Below are 14,553 nucleotides of genomic sequence, written 5' to 3' on the forward strand. Positions count from 1 at the left end.
AAGCGGTCTGCTAACTTCCATTTTTTGATAGAACCAAACAACTTATGCTACAAGTTCAATATCAACAATGGCAGAGTTTAATCTTTCAGTACTAAGAAGTGTACTTCTAGAAACGGAAAACCGTAAAAAAAGCTGAAAGAGTTCCAACCATATGCTACATAAACAAGATTGCTGAGGTCAAATGTGCCCCTGGGAAAGGTTCTTAAGAGAGGATCGCGTCAAGTGAACTCGTTTAGATTGGACCTTCGACCTTCATTCCACAGAAAAGGTGGAATTTTGCTCTCTCTTGAGTTTCCAAGACCCAGGTAAAACCAGACGACTTTCAAAGGATTAGGTTACACTTGGAAAGCCCTCTTGGATCTTTCTAAATGGGGACAGGGACCCGCAATTTGCTGTGTAAAGGCAGGCTCTACAAAGATAGATTTGGCCTCAAATACAATTTTCCGCTTAAATTGAGAGCCTCCCAAATCCTCGGTCAACTCGAAACACTATAAGTTGTCCTCAAAGCAAACTAGTCGAAACGAAGTTTGCCACATTTCCCAGAATTCAAGTTACATTAATGACACTTGTCAGAGTTTCGTAATGGCCTAACGTTACAAGGATGAAAAGGTTCTTTTATAGTGCTAGTCAAGTGAACGCGTGACTGTGATGTTTGTCTTAGTTCTCTCTCCCCAAAATGCCCCAAATCAGGGTGCCGACCACATTTTTCCTTGAATTTCCTTTACTTGACATCCCCTATTGTTTGGAATTGTTTCTTAACCTCTTGAGTTTGATCGTGGCAAAATGAAACCTTACTTGAGTTCAGCGTTGCATTGATCGTCCTCGACAATGGAAAAAGTGGTATTTCCCTCCATTGAGACACACAGTACATCCCTTGTTTGCGTTCCATTAATGCCAGAGCATTTGCTGCTGCACTCACTCCATTGAAAAGCGATCCAAGATGGGTCACATGGCTGTAAATGGAATAACAATTAGCTTCCAGGTGCAAAGGGGACATTGAGGCATGAGTGCCATGATCACGTTAGATTTATTTAATCGTTCATTTTCTCCAGGTAGCATGTTCACCTCAGAAGACAATGATTGTGAAAATTAATTTCGAAAAAAAAGAGATATTAGTCCTGGGGCGCGTCTGGACTCGAGACTTAATTTACTCAATTTTGGAGAAATTGGTCGGACTCGTCAAGAAAAACGTTCCTTTTTTTTATAGAATTTCGTAAGACGAGTCTATTTGCAAAACCTGGTTTTAGTAAAAGACTCGAGGCCTCTGCCGGCCTCGAGTCCGGCCTCGACGAGTCTAGCAAAAAGTCAAAAAAATTAAAGGACTCGTATGAGTCCGAGTTTTGTCGGACTCGCCCCAGCACTACTAAATATTGACGTGATTTGATTACGGGCTACGGCGCTCGGGTTAGACCAAACCTTTTGATTCTGGCAAACCAATTCGAAAAGAATTCAGATCCCTCCTCCCATGTAATGCGTCAAGAGAAGGATCTAAATGAGGGTCCGGCATATCGATTCTTAAACCTGATTTTCAAGGTCGTTGGAGCTTGAAATCCATGGAAATGGCACTTGCATCTACTGGGAGTACAAATGAGAAACCGGAGGACTTAGTCTTGACCACTCACCTCCACATTCTCGGCACAATCTTGATCTAGTGGAGGGAGCTTATCGCTGTCACACTCCGTGTCATTTCCAATCATACCATTGGCATCGCTGCAAAAGGCAACGCGAGTCTCCTTGGACAAACCTGGAACATAATCACATGTTCAGAATTCATCAGTGCCAGCTTGGTCCCCAATTGTACCTCATTGTTACACTCTGCTTATTGTGAGTGACACTTTGTAATAAGACCCATTGTGAGTGGCGTTGTAAAAGAAGTTATGTTAATGAACAAACTATTTTCTAGCTCCTTGAATGTCAAATCATATCGAAACATGAATGTCAAGGTTTCTCCCACGATAATGAAGTCTACACAAGTCTCGCTGAAGTGGATTCTTTGTGAGGAAAATTATCGGATCAGAATACAACTTATGCATGATTTTCCAATGTCTACTATAGGTTAAAATGAAGCAAACGGCCTTGTTTAAATATTAAGACTGTGCAGAAAGCAACAAGTTCCAATTGCATTTCGAAGATAAAGATATCTGACCAGAAAGAGTTGGTTTGAATAGCTTTGGTACATTGATAAAGTCTCTCGCAAGCCGTTAGGAAATGTAACCACCGTGAAATGGCAAAGCAAGCCACTGTGACGAATCCCTTTGGTTCCAATTCCAATCCCATGGCCTTGACACTAGTGATGGGTCAAAACTGTCCTCAATGTATCTTTGGTGTTTTTCAAGTTAATGGACCACCCTTTATATTTGTAATCATGATAATTAACACAATTTTTTTATATTCTTTTCCCATTTCTGCCTCTGGCCTCTTCAAATCCCTTTAAACTTTGAAGAAATCCGCTTCTATTGCTCACAGGGATAAACTTAACGTCCAGCCATTTCAAGTCGCTTTTCCAGATTCTGTAACAATGGGAAATATTGCACCGTCCAAATTATGAATCCTAATTAAATTTGAGGCGGGGAAATATTCTGGCGGGTGGCCACGCTCCATTAATGTCCCGAGCTCGTTCAGCTTCATTTGAAACGTCTTTGGCCTCCTGAGAGTGATGAGCAGGACCTAGATCTTGCTGTTCAATTATCGAAGACTTTTTTTTAAGTATTCAAAATTATTGTTGTACCAACAAAAACCTCTTGATTTATTACATCAATGCACATTCCAACCCGATGGGATATCTGAAAACTGGAGATGGTCATGATGTAAAGCAATACAATTTCGAGAATCCAAGGTGGTAAAAACAATGAAGCCCACTTCTCATCTTTCTCAGGCTCCTTCATTGTTCAATTTGCTGCCTTCTCATATTCGTTGGGAGATACGTAGGCCTTGTTGATCCGGTAGCATCCTTCAAGTCAGACTTGGACAAAGTTTTAGATAGCATTCCAGATCAACCCTACATTAAAGGACTAGGCTCGGTCTGCCAACTCAAATTCTTTGGTAGACCAAATATATAAAAATTGAAAGGTAATAAATAGACGAATTATAACCTTTCATTTAATAGTACTGGGGATTAAATTCCCTGTAGCGGTTAGAAAAGCCCGTGAAAAAACAAACCAATACGCCGGAAATTTGGAATGTTTTGTTTCCCCGTCATATATCGTGTAATTAAAGCAAATCTTCTAAACTTTATCATTTGATATAGAGCATTAACTTATGTTCGATCCATCACTAGTGGAAATGATTCCCTTATTCTCTACGAATTCTCTGGAAATGGAACTTACCGCAGGTTTCGCCACATCCGCTCCAATCGGAAACGACCCCAATCGCGAATCGAGCAAGACGAAGTTTCGCCTTGACAAGGCTCTTCCTCCTCGGGCTTCGAGGTGGAACAGTCGGAATCCTCTAAAACAGCCTTGGTTCCATTTTCTATCTTAAAACAAGTCACTGCTCGTTTCCGGACACCTTCACCACAAAGAGCAGAACATCCGCTCCATGGACCCGCATGGAACTGTGTAGAATGCAAAACATAACAGATTGGCAAAAATACAGAGTCACCTAGACAGATTGGAGAATCAGCCATGGGTATGTACATTGTTTTGATTAGAAATCAAATTTCAAGCGAAATTTTTGCTCTGCTTTGCCTCTCTTATAGTGAGAGGTTTTGTGAGTTCAACCGATACATAAATGATCGGAACTTTTAAACTTACGGCCTAAAACCTAGTCAATGCATCATTGAATCACTTGACTGATAGAATTGTACTCGTACATTCCTCTAAACAAACGTTTTTTGGTTTTCTTTTTTCCTTGTAGGCGTTGTCTGATCTCCCCTGCAACACTACTACTACGTACGTATGTATCCATGCCATAGTAAGTAGTGCTTAATCGTACCTTGGGGCCATCACTCTCCGTGGCAGTCTCATCAAGGTCTTCATTACATGATTTTTGTGCCACAGGCTTTTCTCCCGCTTCACACAAGGACTCGTCAATTACGGCGGAAATTCCTTTTCCGGCGACTTGAGCACAATATACGTTTCTGACTTGCAGAAGCGGACAAGACGCATCGGAATTAGCCGACTCGGCACCTTCCCCACTGCCTTCTTCCTGATCATCAGATGTGGTCCCATTGGATGATCCCTCGCAATCCGACCACGGGCCAGTTTTCCACGTGGGCTTAAACAAATCGTACACATTTATTTACTATATGGTCCCAAGCACATGCAGTAGCAGGTATGCGAGCATGTTGGAACAGATGAAGAAGTCGTGTCCCAACTTGGGAAATATCCTGCCATTCTTTTACCCCACTGTGTTGGCAGATCCTCTTCATCTGCCCAATGGATCCTATTAATGTAAACACATATTTCAAATGTCCCTCACCCGACAAGCCTCCGTGTTGCAGATCTCATTTGTCGGGGGCTTCAAAGCCGCCTCACATAAGTAATCGGGCACACGCTCGACGGAACTCATCTGGGCACAAAAGACTTGCCGTCCTCGATTTCCTCCACCACAAGGTACATCACATTCATCCCATTCCCCAGACGACCATTCATAGCCGTCACCCTCGGGAGGAGTTTCAGCCACGGCCCCAGATGGTAAGCTATACTCAAATTCAATGCCCGGATTCTTTTCTTGTGACAGGAGCTGAAAGAGACAAGCATCGTATGAGTAAGGGTTCTAGGGCCTCTTTGTAATAAATGGAGCTTGTGGCTTGACACCATTATGTGCCCAGGAAAATAATAGCCGAACGACAGTGATGCGTTTTATTCGGGTTGATCGTCAGGGAATGTGGGTTTCAGTCGCTTGAGGGCTTCCATTTCAGACGAAAATTGAGTTGTTTGGAGGGGAATTGTCTGAACTCCGGATCACCAAGACAACTTATTTGAATGGATTCTTGCAAAATCCCTCTAAAGTTCCTCCAAAGAGACGAGAAAATGCTGATGGGCCTAATAGAATGAATCATTCTGAGCACACTTTATTTCAAGGATTTGTTTCAGCCCGAAGTTTTGTACTCTTCCTTTCTAAACCTTTTTTTTATTGGGAGTTCTGTTGAAGGTATCTACTTAAAGATGATTCTCCTGAAAATGCATTCAGGTGGTTGAACTTGAGCTTGCTATTTACCCATCAGAAAGAAGGATGGAAATAACCTCATATCTTTAAGATTAAGTGGCACATGCAAGAACACGTATTGACCGATTCAGATTGGTGCTTAACGATCCTGATTAAAAGCATTAAAGATTGCACAGTCTATAATTTGGAGCCCAGATTCCTGACGCAAGTAAAGATTATCTCTTCACTTGAAATCTAGAAATTCCGATCCAAAATGCTTATCTTGACAACACGGATCAAATAAATCCCCTTACAAAATGGCATCGTACAATATTGCCTTGGTCTTCCCCCCCCCCCCCCCCCCCCCAAAAAAAAAAACTTACCAGTTTTCAGCAATCACATTTTAAATCATGAATTCAAAAAGAGACATGAAGTAGCATCACAATATCATTATCAGTTCATCCATCAGATATGAAAACAATATCTCGGATCAATTTACTCACCACAACGTAAAGTGGTTCTTGGATGGGACCCAATGCAGACATATGCTCAGGAGCGAATAAGGACAAGAGCTTGGCCGTTCTTCCTGTGCTGGCCTTGCCCTTGGGCTTTTTCTCGTATTTAAAGGTCGTGCCGGCCACTTCATAATCTCCGGGGAAGTCCACACGCCAATTGCCGTTGATGAAATAGTGGCCAGACATGTTTCGAATAGCCAAATAGTTGTTCGAGGCCTTCGCCTGGAACAAGATGGGACAAGTCGAAAGAAAACTATAATGTTCCATAACTCTCAGAATGATTCATTCCAGTCTCCATTCAAAATCCATTACGTTGTTTACCTCGACGATCTTAATGTTGGTGGCACCCACTGGGATGAGCAGAAGATCATTATAGCCCATCACCAACTCCTGTAACGGTAATCAATCATTCGATGAAAGGTGTACTTTCCGCTTCAGCACGTGGATCGTTACCTCCTCGTCCAATGTTCCAATGACGGTGTTGCAATCCGTGCCATCCCCACCGCAAACCCGACATTTGTCCTCGACCTGATTGCCGTTCAAAACGCCATCACATCCCACTTTGAGACATTCACCAGCCACGCAAATCCGTGGGGATCCATCACCAATATCGCAAGATGTTCCATCCACCACCTTTTAGGAGTTGGGAACAAATTGAAATAAGTAGGTTTTAGTGGAAAATGGAAAGAAGTGGAAGAGAGGCAAGATTGTCTGCCTTTCATGTACTTAATCAGCAGTCGTGGTTTACTCCGCTCTTCTAGGAACAAATGAAGATTGTCAGTTCAAGGTGAACTTCATCATTGGAGGGTAAATGGAATTGTAAGATGTTCCAAAGTGTGTACTGAAGATAAGGCTGGTTTGAAATGGCTTTTCCCAACTCGTACTATGTTTAAAAACTAACGAATCGGCAATCCTCATTTGAAAGACTGCTTTTGCTTGAGATAAGAAACAGTCCTTGATTACTCACCGATTGATCAATCAAATGAGGGAATCAATCCAATCATTCATCCAATTACAGCCAACGATGGAACAGAACCAAAAGAGGAAGTTATCTTATTTTCCTCCCAGAATATTTGATACGAATCAATTGGAACTCAAACAAAGAACCTATAGTTCTTTCATAACCTTCCCCAAGCCATATGATATGTCTATAAATGAGTACGCTTTTACCTACCTCTTCCACTAACCGGTGCGTCAAATAGGACATAAGGTCACTGGTTAACCCCATTGGCAAGCGCACTTTGAGTGCACTATTGGGGAAACCAAAAACAATTTTCGAGCAAAAATTAGTGCCTTTGGTTGCCTCTATACTCGAAGCACATTTGCCATAACATTTTTTTTACTGTGATAATCACCGTTTTAGCATGGCGGTAGTAGAACCGCTCCCCTTTAGGCATGCAATTCAACTCGCACTTTCTGGGAGCTTTCAAATATGGGATCCATTGGTACATCTTCCCTTCAAAGGCCACGTTGTTGAAATTGGAGCATTGCTCCTCCCGGAAGTCCCTGCAAGGTCAAACCGAATTGTTCAAAAGCCTCTTGACATGGCAACATGCTTCCATCTTCATTTTCTATCTCATTAATCTCCATTTCGAACATCGATTGCTATTACTAGTGTACACGGGCTATTATGGTTAGGTATTTTAAGAGAGCACATTTGAATTTGTTAAGGCACTAGAGGGCATCTAATTAAGATAAAACCACTGCATTAGGTAGAAGAACTCATCAAAAAAGAGTATTGTAGTACATACTAGACAATGGTCTTTTTGTACTCGCACTAGTCGTTGATAGCAGCTTTTCAGAATGAAACGATTCTCATTGGAACGAAGAGTCCCGAATCTGAGCCCATGAAGCAAAGTCCCTACGGACCAGCTTTCATTAACGAAAGGAAGCCGACCCATCATTAAGTCACAAATCCTAGCCCTTGGTTTAGCATAAACATACTCATAATTTCCTTACCTGGAACCCCTAGGGCAAGGCTGAGTGTTGCAAGAGGAATAACGTTTGGATGGACCGAAACATTCAGACGGATTTGGGTTCATACATGACCGACCTTCGGTCAGGACTCCTCCACCGCAAGTTCGGGAACAGTCGGCACTTTGGGACCACTCGTTCCATGGACCAGATTCTTGTTCCTCCTCCGAAATGTATACATAAGGCGTGGGCTGTTCTTGCCGTCGAGATCGGATCCGTGGGACAAACACAGCCTGATGAGGATGATATCCATGAGCTTGGATTTGAGCCAGCTCAAAGAGCTCTTCGGGCGTGAGAGCGTGCTTGTTGGGATCACTGAGAGTGATCCGAGCTTCACTCATAAGAGTCCAGAGGGCGAACCTACCGAGCCAGCTTAAACGCTGGCCGGGCATGGTGACTCGGGTCCAAAACCGTGGGATCTGACCGGAGTGGAAGCTCTGAAGATCTCGAAATTGGAGAAAAGGTTCGTTCTAAATCCACAAGGACATAGCGTCCACAAATGAGAGTCTGAAAAAAAAAGAAGGGACAAGAGACTTAGACCCAATTGCTGAGACAGGGAGTACTTGTGATGAAAATTGCAATAACAAGATATAATTACAATTAATCGCATTTGGGTCATGGTGTGGACCAGCTACTGATTCTTTGTCAAGGATCATAAACAAGTATTGAGGGATTCAAGATGGCATTACCCCCCGTATTCAGATTGTGTCCAAATCATACACCTTTGGTATGGTGAAGTCAAGGCTGTTGTAAATTGGTTAAAACTAGTGTTAATAGGTAAATAGCTACTGCGAATGATATTGTTATCCGTTCGAAATGACATACTATTACATCTTATTTTGCTTTACATCTGCATAACAACTGATCCACGAATTAGAGTTGGCAGATCAGGCTAGCCCTTGAATTTAAGGTTGATGGGGAATTTCAGTCAAAAACTTGTCCAAGGCATATTCAAGATGGCTGGACAATCGACTTGTACCGAGCTAGCATGTGTTAGTATCTCCGGACTGAATCGTTTGATAAATACAGCAACAGGTTTGAAAGGTTTTGCCTACAGTTCCCTCAACAGGAGATTCTCATCGAACTTTCCATTATTTTGGAGAGCCACCCCTAAATCTTTCATTGACGAGACCTGAGGAAAGTTTCTTATGGGCCCTACCTCGGAGTTTGATGCTTGGACGTTATTCAGTATGATAATACGCTGACCGGCGTGGAGAGCGGATGCTCATTCTGAGTAATGTCCAAGCCTTAACTTCGAGGTAAGAGCATTTAAAAGGTAGGCTTCTGCTTGATATCTTTACCTCCATCATTTATAATTTACAAGCAGAGTGTTTGATGGCGTCGACACAAAGGTGAAGGGAATGAAATTCCGCTCAAGGCCATAGTACTCTTGTCAAACCAAGTGTAGATTCGATCTCAACCCTTTGCAAGGTTATTGAAATCTTGGCCATTCCTACTAGAAACTAACTTTGTATCGTCAGCATAAGAAGAGAGACTGGCAGTAATACTAAGCTTTTGAAGCGGGGCAACGAATATTATAAAAAGGAGGGGCCCTAGGATGGAACCCTGGGGAAAACCTGATTTGACATCATGTATGTCACTAAGGGATCCCTTAACAATTTGTTTCCTATCATGAATGAAACTTTTCAACCAATTGAGAACCTTGCCTTGGATCCCAATGTCATGAATTCTATTCAACAAAACACCATGATCTACTTTATCAAAGGCCTTGACAAAATCAAGATAGACGACATCAACTGACTCGTGCCTTTCCAATCCCTCAATGACCTGCTCTAAATGCTCAATCAGTTTGGTAACCGTGCTAAAATGTGCTCGGAACCCGTGCTGGCTAGGAGGAAGGACTTCATGAATATCGAGAAATTCAACAAGTTTGAACTTCATGATCTTCTTAAACACCTTCGCAATATTCGAAGTGAGAGAAATCGGCCTATAATTACTGGGGAGCGACTTATCTTCCCCTTTTAAAATTGGAACAACATGAGCTAACTTAAGTGAGGAGAAAAACATGCCCTGATCCAAGATGCAACGCATCAAGTACGAGAAACATCTCATCAGATACTGAGATGTCACACCATCAGGACTAGGAGAACTTGAAAGCCTCAAGTGCCTGATGGATGCTGAAGCATCTTGATCTGTGCTCATTTGATAGCTCAACTTGACTAGCCAATCTCGACATACTCATCTTTAGGGCTATGAGCTGTTGCTCTTTAATTCTGTGGAATTGAAAACACACTAGAGAACTGTTCTCCAAGCATGTTAGCCATAATCTCTACATTGTCTATGGTTGGATGCTCTATATTGATGGCAATTGGTTGCTTTGGCTCGTGAGGATGATTATCAATTTTAATTTTTGCCGGTGATTTTTTCTTCTTTATTTGCTTATTGTGATTCCAAAACCAGTTTTATTCTGTCGACCTACGTTTCGGCTCATTGTAATGTGCGGAAACTCTTGATTTCCCAAACAAGATTAAGCATTATAAACCAATCGGCCGAGTCGCCAAGGCTATAAGTTGTATGTACATGAAAGTTAGGTTATCTTAGGAATGACAAAATCATCGCTAGATTGTAGTCACTTCTTCTAAGGGCCACTAAAACTCCTTTTACGGGACATCGTAACAATGAAGTGTCTCAGCAACAGATCAACAAAGGCCAAATTACAACTTTAACCAATCCAACAGACAAATCATAGGTCAATTTTTTTAACAGTTATCCTCTCAATCTCATGCCTAGAATGACGAAGGTAGGGAAGAATGTTTTCCCGTCATTTCTCTATGCAATTCTCCGAAGTGTTTTTCCTCATTCAGCATTCTTCCTCCTCGATCTTAGAAATAACTTAAGGGCTCCCTATGCCAATCAAATTTCCAAACATCTTACTTCACCTTCATTCCCAAAGTCTTAAGATGACGAAAAACGTGAAATCTGCCACTCAGATGGTGGCATAAAGAGATGTTTTCATTCCTGAGGTTACTTGAAAGTACACCCCATTTATTCCATCCAAACCAGGCCAATCTCTGCAAATAACCTCTCAATCCCAAGTTCGAAACTGGACAACCGAAGCAGCATCTTCACCTTAAAGGCAGCGGGGCAATGGAATGAACTTCTGATAGGAGCAAAGAACTGCCAGAGGAAAGCCAACTCATTCAAAGCACAGTTCGATGACAATTCGGTAACATCCTAATTTCGAAAACTTATCTCTTTCGTGTACAACTATCCCAAATGTCTTCACTACAATCTCTCTTGCCTGAAGACTATTTAGATATTGTAAAACACATCAATTGAAAACCCAATTTCTATCGCACGTACCGCCAAATATGCTTCCGTGTTGATGTCTATCGAAGTCCGATTCAATCGTACGTCTACAGGGAGGCAAAAAATTATGGCAAAAAATGATTTGAAAAAAACAAGGCCCGAGAGCAGGGCCTATTGGTCGTTATGGCTTTGATTTGCCCCCATCATAACCTCTTGTGTATTGTACACAAGACGACAAACTCAATCACAATTGGGAATGATTTTGAAGGTTTACATTGTTTCATTACTTTGTTACCGCCAGTAGTAATTTAATTGTTATGGGCCGTTTGGGCAGTCTTAGGAGACTAGGAGCAAGATTGTGCATTTCTTTTCGTTTTTAGCACCACCATTATTTCAATCAAGAATGTTATAGTTTTGAATCAAAAAGTGAACATCTGGGCAGCAAAATACTTCCTGCTTGAAAAATCTCTGCATTTCAAGTTTAAAGTGGTTAAATAAACTAACCAGAGCCCAGTTTTTTAAAGCCAGGGAGTGAATCTTCGATCTAAAAAAGATCCAATTTAAGTATTATAGCACAAACATTTCTCAAATCCTTTGCTTTAAAAACTGGCTTTTGGTCATCTTTGGTTTGTAGTTTTTGATGGGCCAAACGCAAGTCAATTCAGCAATCACTTCCGTCGACTTAACGAGTTTAATGCGCATGAAGCACATATTTTTCAGGCAAGTAATATTTTTGAATGAAATGCGTAACAAAGCGGCTATTGATGCAAAACTATAACATTTATAATTCAGGCCATAGTAATGTAAAAAAGCAAGAAAAAAACGCAATGGCCCAAACTCGTCTCCCAAGACAGCCCAAACAGCCCTCGGCACTCGTTTTCCCGCTTGTGCCTCTTTGATAATGGAAAATGAGTGTAACCTTGATAGATGGCCAAGGTTGAAACCTTTGCTTGTGAAAGTTTGCGTTCAATTTTTATCGTTTTCTAAAGAGAAAGGTGAGACTGCCGTTATTTCTGGCCACCCTGTATTTGGTTAATCAATAGCAAACCCAATATTTTCGACAAGCCAAGTACACTTGTCGCTTTCAAAATGAAGAATATCTTCCCTCCTTTGAACATATGTTGTGTGTCATCCATACACAGATTCTCCTTTCTAACAGGAATAGTACGCCCTTGTGATCATGTCCTTCAATCAATGCCACATTCTCCATTCCTTGGAAAATAATATTGACGTCAAAAATGAATGAACTCGGCAGAGAAATCAAGGGAGAGATAATGAGCTCGTTTCCAAAAATGTCTGTCTCCATTGAGATCGCGTCGAGGTCACACCAATTATTTCATCAAAACCAGAACAACTCCTCAACCTCTTCGAACATGTCGATATATCAATTTTCTTTCTGGAGTTTTCTTATTTTCACTTCAACAACAAGAAAATCTGGCTAATCATAAGCAAAATATTACTCCCAGGACAAGAAGTTCCCACGCGTCCCTGATCACATTTGCCAATCTTCTCTCTTTGAAGTTAGTATCCCACATCCCATAGTGTTCCATGAAATGGATTACAAATCGTGCACGCCAAATGGAAATCCTACCTATTTACCTTTAAGTTTGGCTCGTCCGATAATTTTGTGTGATTTGATGTTGCAAGAGCTTGTCTGTTCCACTCCTTGGGTTTGGAAATGAACTGACGGGCTTGGAATGGATTTAACATCCATTTATGGATCCAACTCATATCGCATAAGTCTTATCAAGTCGTGCAAAAGTGGGACCCTATTTTCTCCCATCATGCACGGGTGATGTACTGCTATGACCTCGGTGAATAATTGGCACCCAAAAATGCCATCGGTGACAGGAATGGACGCTAGAAACACTAGAAACACCCCCCATTTATATTATGTACTCGTTATCAGACTGAACTAAAGCTAAGTACAAATTTACCCATGTGTTCTCAATGCTCAAGGCATGCTTGTTTATTGTTGATGTATTCTGCGGATTCAATGCATGAAGGCATTAATTTGTTATGTGATGTGAAGTTTCAATTGGGAAACCAGAAAACTATCTTTTGAAAATTTCGGAAGTTCGTGGTTTGACACTTAGATTTAAGCGTGTGTAAACTGAAAAATGACATTCTTTGTATTAGTTACAAAATCCGTCACAAAGACATGAATAGGAGTACAAATGTGACAGGAAAGGAGACTTGCTTGAATCTGTGTGAAAAAAATGAACTCATTGTCCGATCATACTTTTGTTTCAAATATTGTTTGAACAGGAGATTCCTGAAAAGTAGATACAAATTAGTCCATTTGCTATCAAACTACGAGGGAGATCCAACATTAAAGAGGATCGATCACTTAGATTCCATCAAAATGACCCAGGATAAATCGATTCGACGTCTCTTGTGAAACAATTGAGAACTTTCCGCCTCATTCTTGCTTTCTAGTTCATCAAAGAAATAACCAACTTGTGCAACTCGCTTCCAAGTGAGCTCCGTTTGATGACCAAGGTTGTTGGCTCGTTCTTCAATTGAAAACCAGACTCTCTGGAATGCGTTTGAACACCGAAAACGAGCTGCGAACAAACGTGGATGGAGTGGGTGTTGAAAGACCTCAAGGTCTGTGTACGTAGAATTAGGCACATCCGATTGCATGAATGCCTTGATGCGGGTTCAGGTCATTATTCTGGTACATTTCGTCTTGATTATGGATATATAATATATGTTATAACCGGGCATAACTGGGCAAAACACCTAATGAAAATCTAGCCTGCTGATGCCATTTGGCCGGCTGTCTCCCTGTTCCATTTTCTTTGACATTTTCCAGCTTTGAATAAGCATCTTGATAAGCTTGAGGCAATTTGCTTATCTTTGTGAAGCCTTAGAATCACCGATGCATATTATTGTTACACAAAGGGGTTCTTACGTTATGAATGGTAGACAACGACTAGCAAGAGCGTAATTCATTGCAAAACGTAATGNCGTTTGATGACCAAGGTTGTTGGCTCGTTCTTCAATTGAAAACCAGACTCTCTGGAATGCGTTTGAACACCGAAAACGAGCTGCGAACACACGTGGATGGAGTGGGTGTTGAAAGACCTCAAGGTCTGTGTACGTAGAATTAGGCACATCCGATTGCATGAATGCCTTGATGTGGGGGGGGGAGGTGTTGGGTTGAAAAATGTTGTGCAGTAAATTTTATAGGCTCTTCTGCTTAAAAAGTTATGACAGTTATCCTCTTTAGAGTTGATTTGCCCTCGTATGATCCTCGCTCCGGGAATGTTTTGCAGCCCCAAAGTACGAGTGTTTAAGCATTCCATTTCTTTTGAAGACCTAATACATTATTGGTGAACTATTTACAACTTGTTGAAAACATGCTAAACTTCATAAGGTGATTTTGTTAAGAAACATTTTGTTAAAGCAAGTATGTCAAAAATAAACGAATGTATCAGCTCTTCCACATGACTTGTAATTTTCAAATTCAGAATGAGGAGTAATACAAAGGAATTTTTGAAGCGTCCTACTTCTTGCAGACACCTTTTGGGAAACCATTTGCTTACTATGTACCTTTATCCACGGACGTGGTTTTTATCCATTCTAATTCCCAAGAAGTCACATAGTAATCTTAAAAGCCTGTCAATTTTTCCGTGTCATCGGTATTCCTATTCATTTTTGGGGGAGAATCTCGGTCAATGTCTTCAAGACGGGTTCTCAA

The 14,553-nt window shown here is 41.3% G+C and overlaps 1 protein-coding gene across 1 annotated transcript in view; it reads right to left on the reverse strand.

Annotated features, from left to right (window-relative positions):
• LOC131878067 (papilin-like) overlaps positions 1 to 12,549 on the reverse strand; it is a 51,823-nt gene extending 39,274 nt beyond the window's left edge. The window contains exons 1-12 of the mRNA XM_059223968.1: positions 12,447 to 12,549; positions 7,563 to 8,084; positions 6,959 to 7,109; positions 6,057 to 6,236; positions 5,925 to 5,993; positions 5,592 to 5,825; positions 4,420 to 4,683; positions 3,934 to 4,215; positions 3,327 to 3,553; positions 2,410 to 2,510; positions 1,623 to 1,744; positions 796 to 953 (exon numbers count right to left, since the gene is read on the reverse strand). Coding sequence (XP_059079951.1) covers positions 796 to 953; positions 1,623 to 1,744; positions 2,410 to 2,510; positions 3,327 to 3,553; positions 3,934 to 4,215; positions 4,420 to 4,683; positions 5,592 to 5,825; positions 5,925 to 5,993; positions 6,057 to 6,236; positions 6,959 to 7,109; positions 7,563 to 7,969 — 2,195 coding nt within the window. The 5' untranslated portion in view covers positions 7,970 to 8,084; positions 12,447 to 12,549. The remainder of the gene's footprint in view (positions 1 to 795; positions 954 to 1,622; positions 1,745 to 2,409; positions 2,511 to 3,326; positions 3,554 to 3,933; positions 4,216 to 4,419; positions 4,684 to 5,591; positions 5,826 to 5,924; positions 5,994 to 6,056; positions 6,237 to 6,958; positions 7,110 to 7,562; positions 8,085 to 12,446) is intronic.
• Positions 12,550 to 14,553: the final 2,004 nt, after the last annotated feature.

This window comes from Tigriopus californicus, chromosome 3 (assembly GCF_007210705.1).
Source record: "Tigriopus californicus strain San Diego chromosome 3, Tcal_SD_v2.1, whole genome shotgun sequence".
Classification (NCBI taxonomy): Eukaryota; Metazoa; Arthropoda; class Copepoda; order Harpacticoida; family Harpacticidae; genus Tigriopus; species Tigriopus californicus.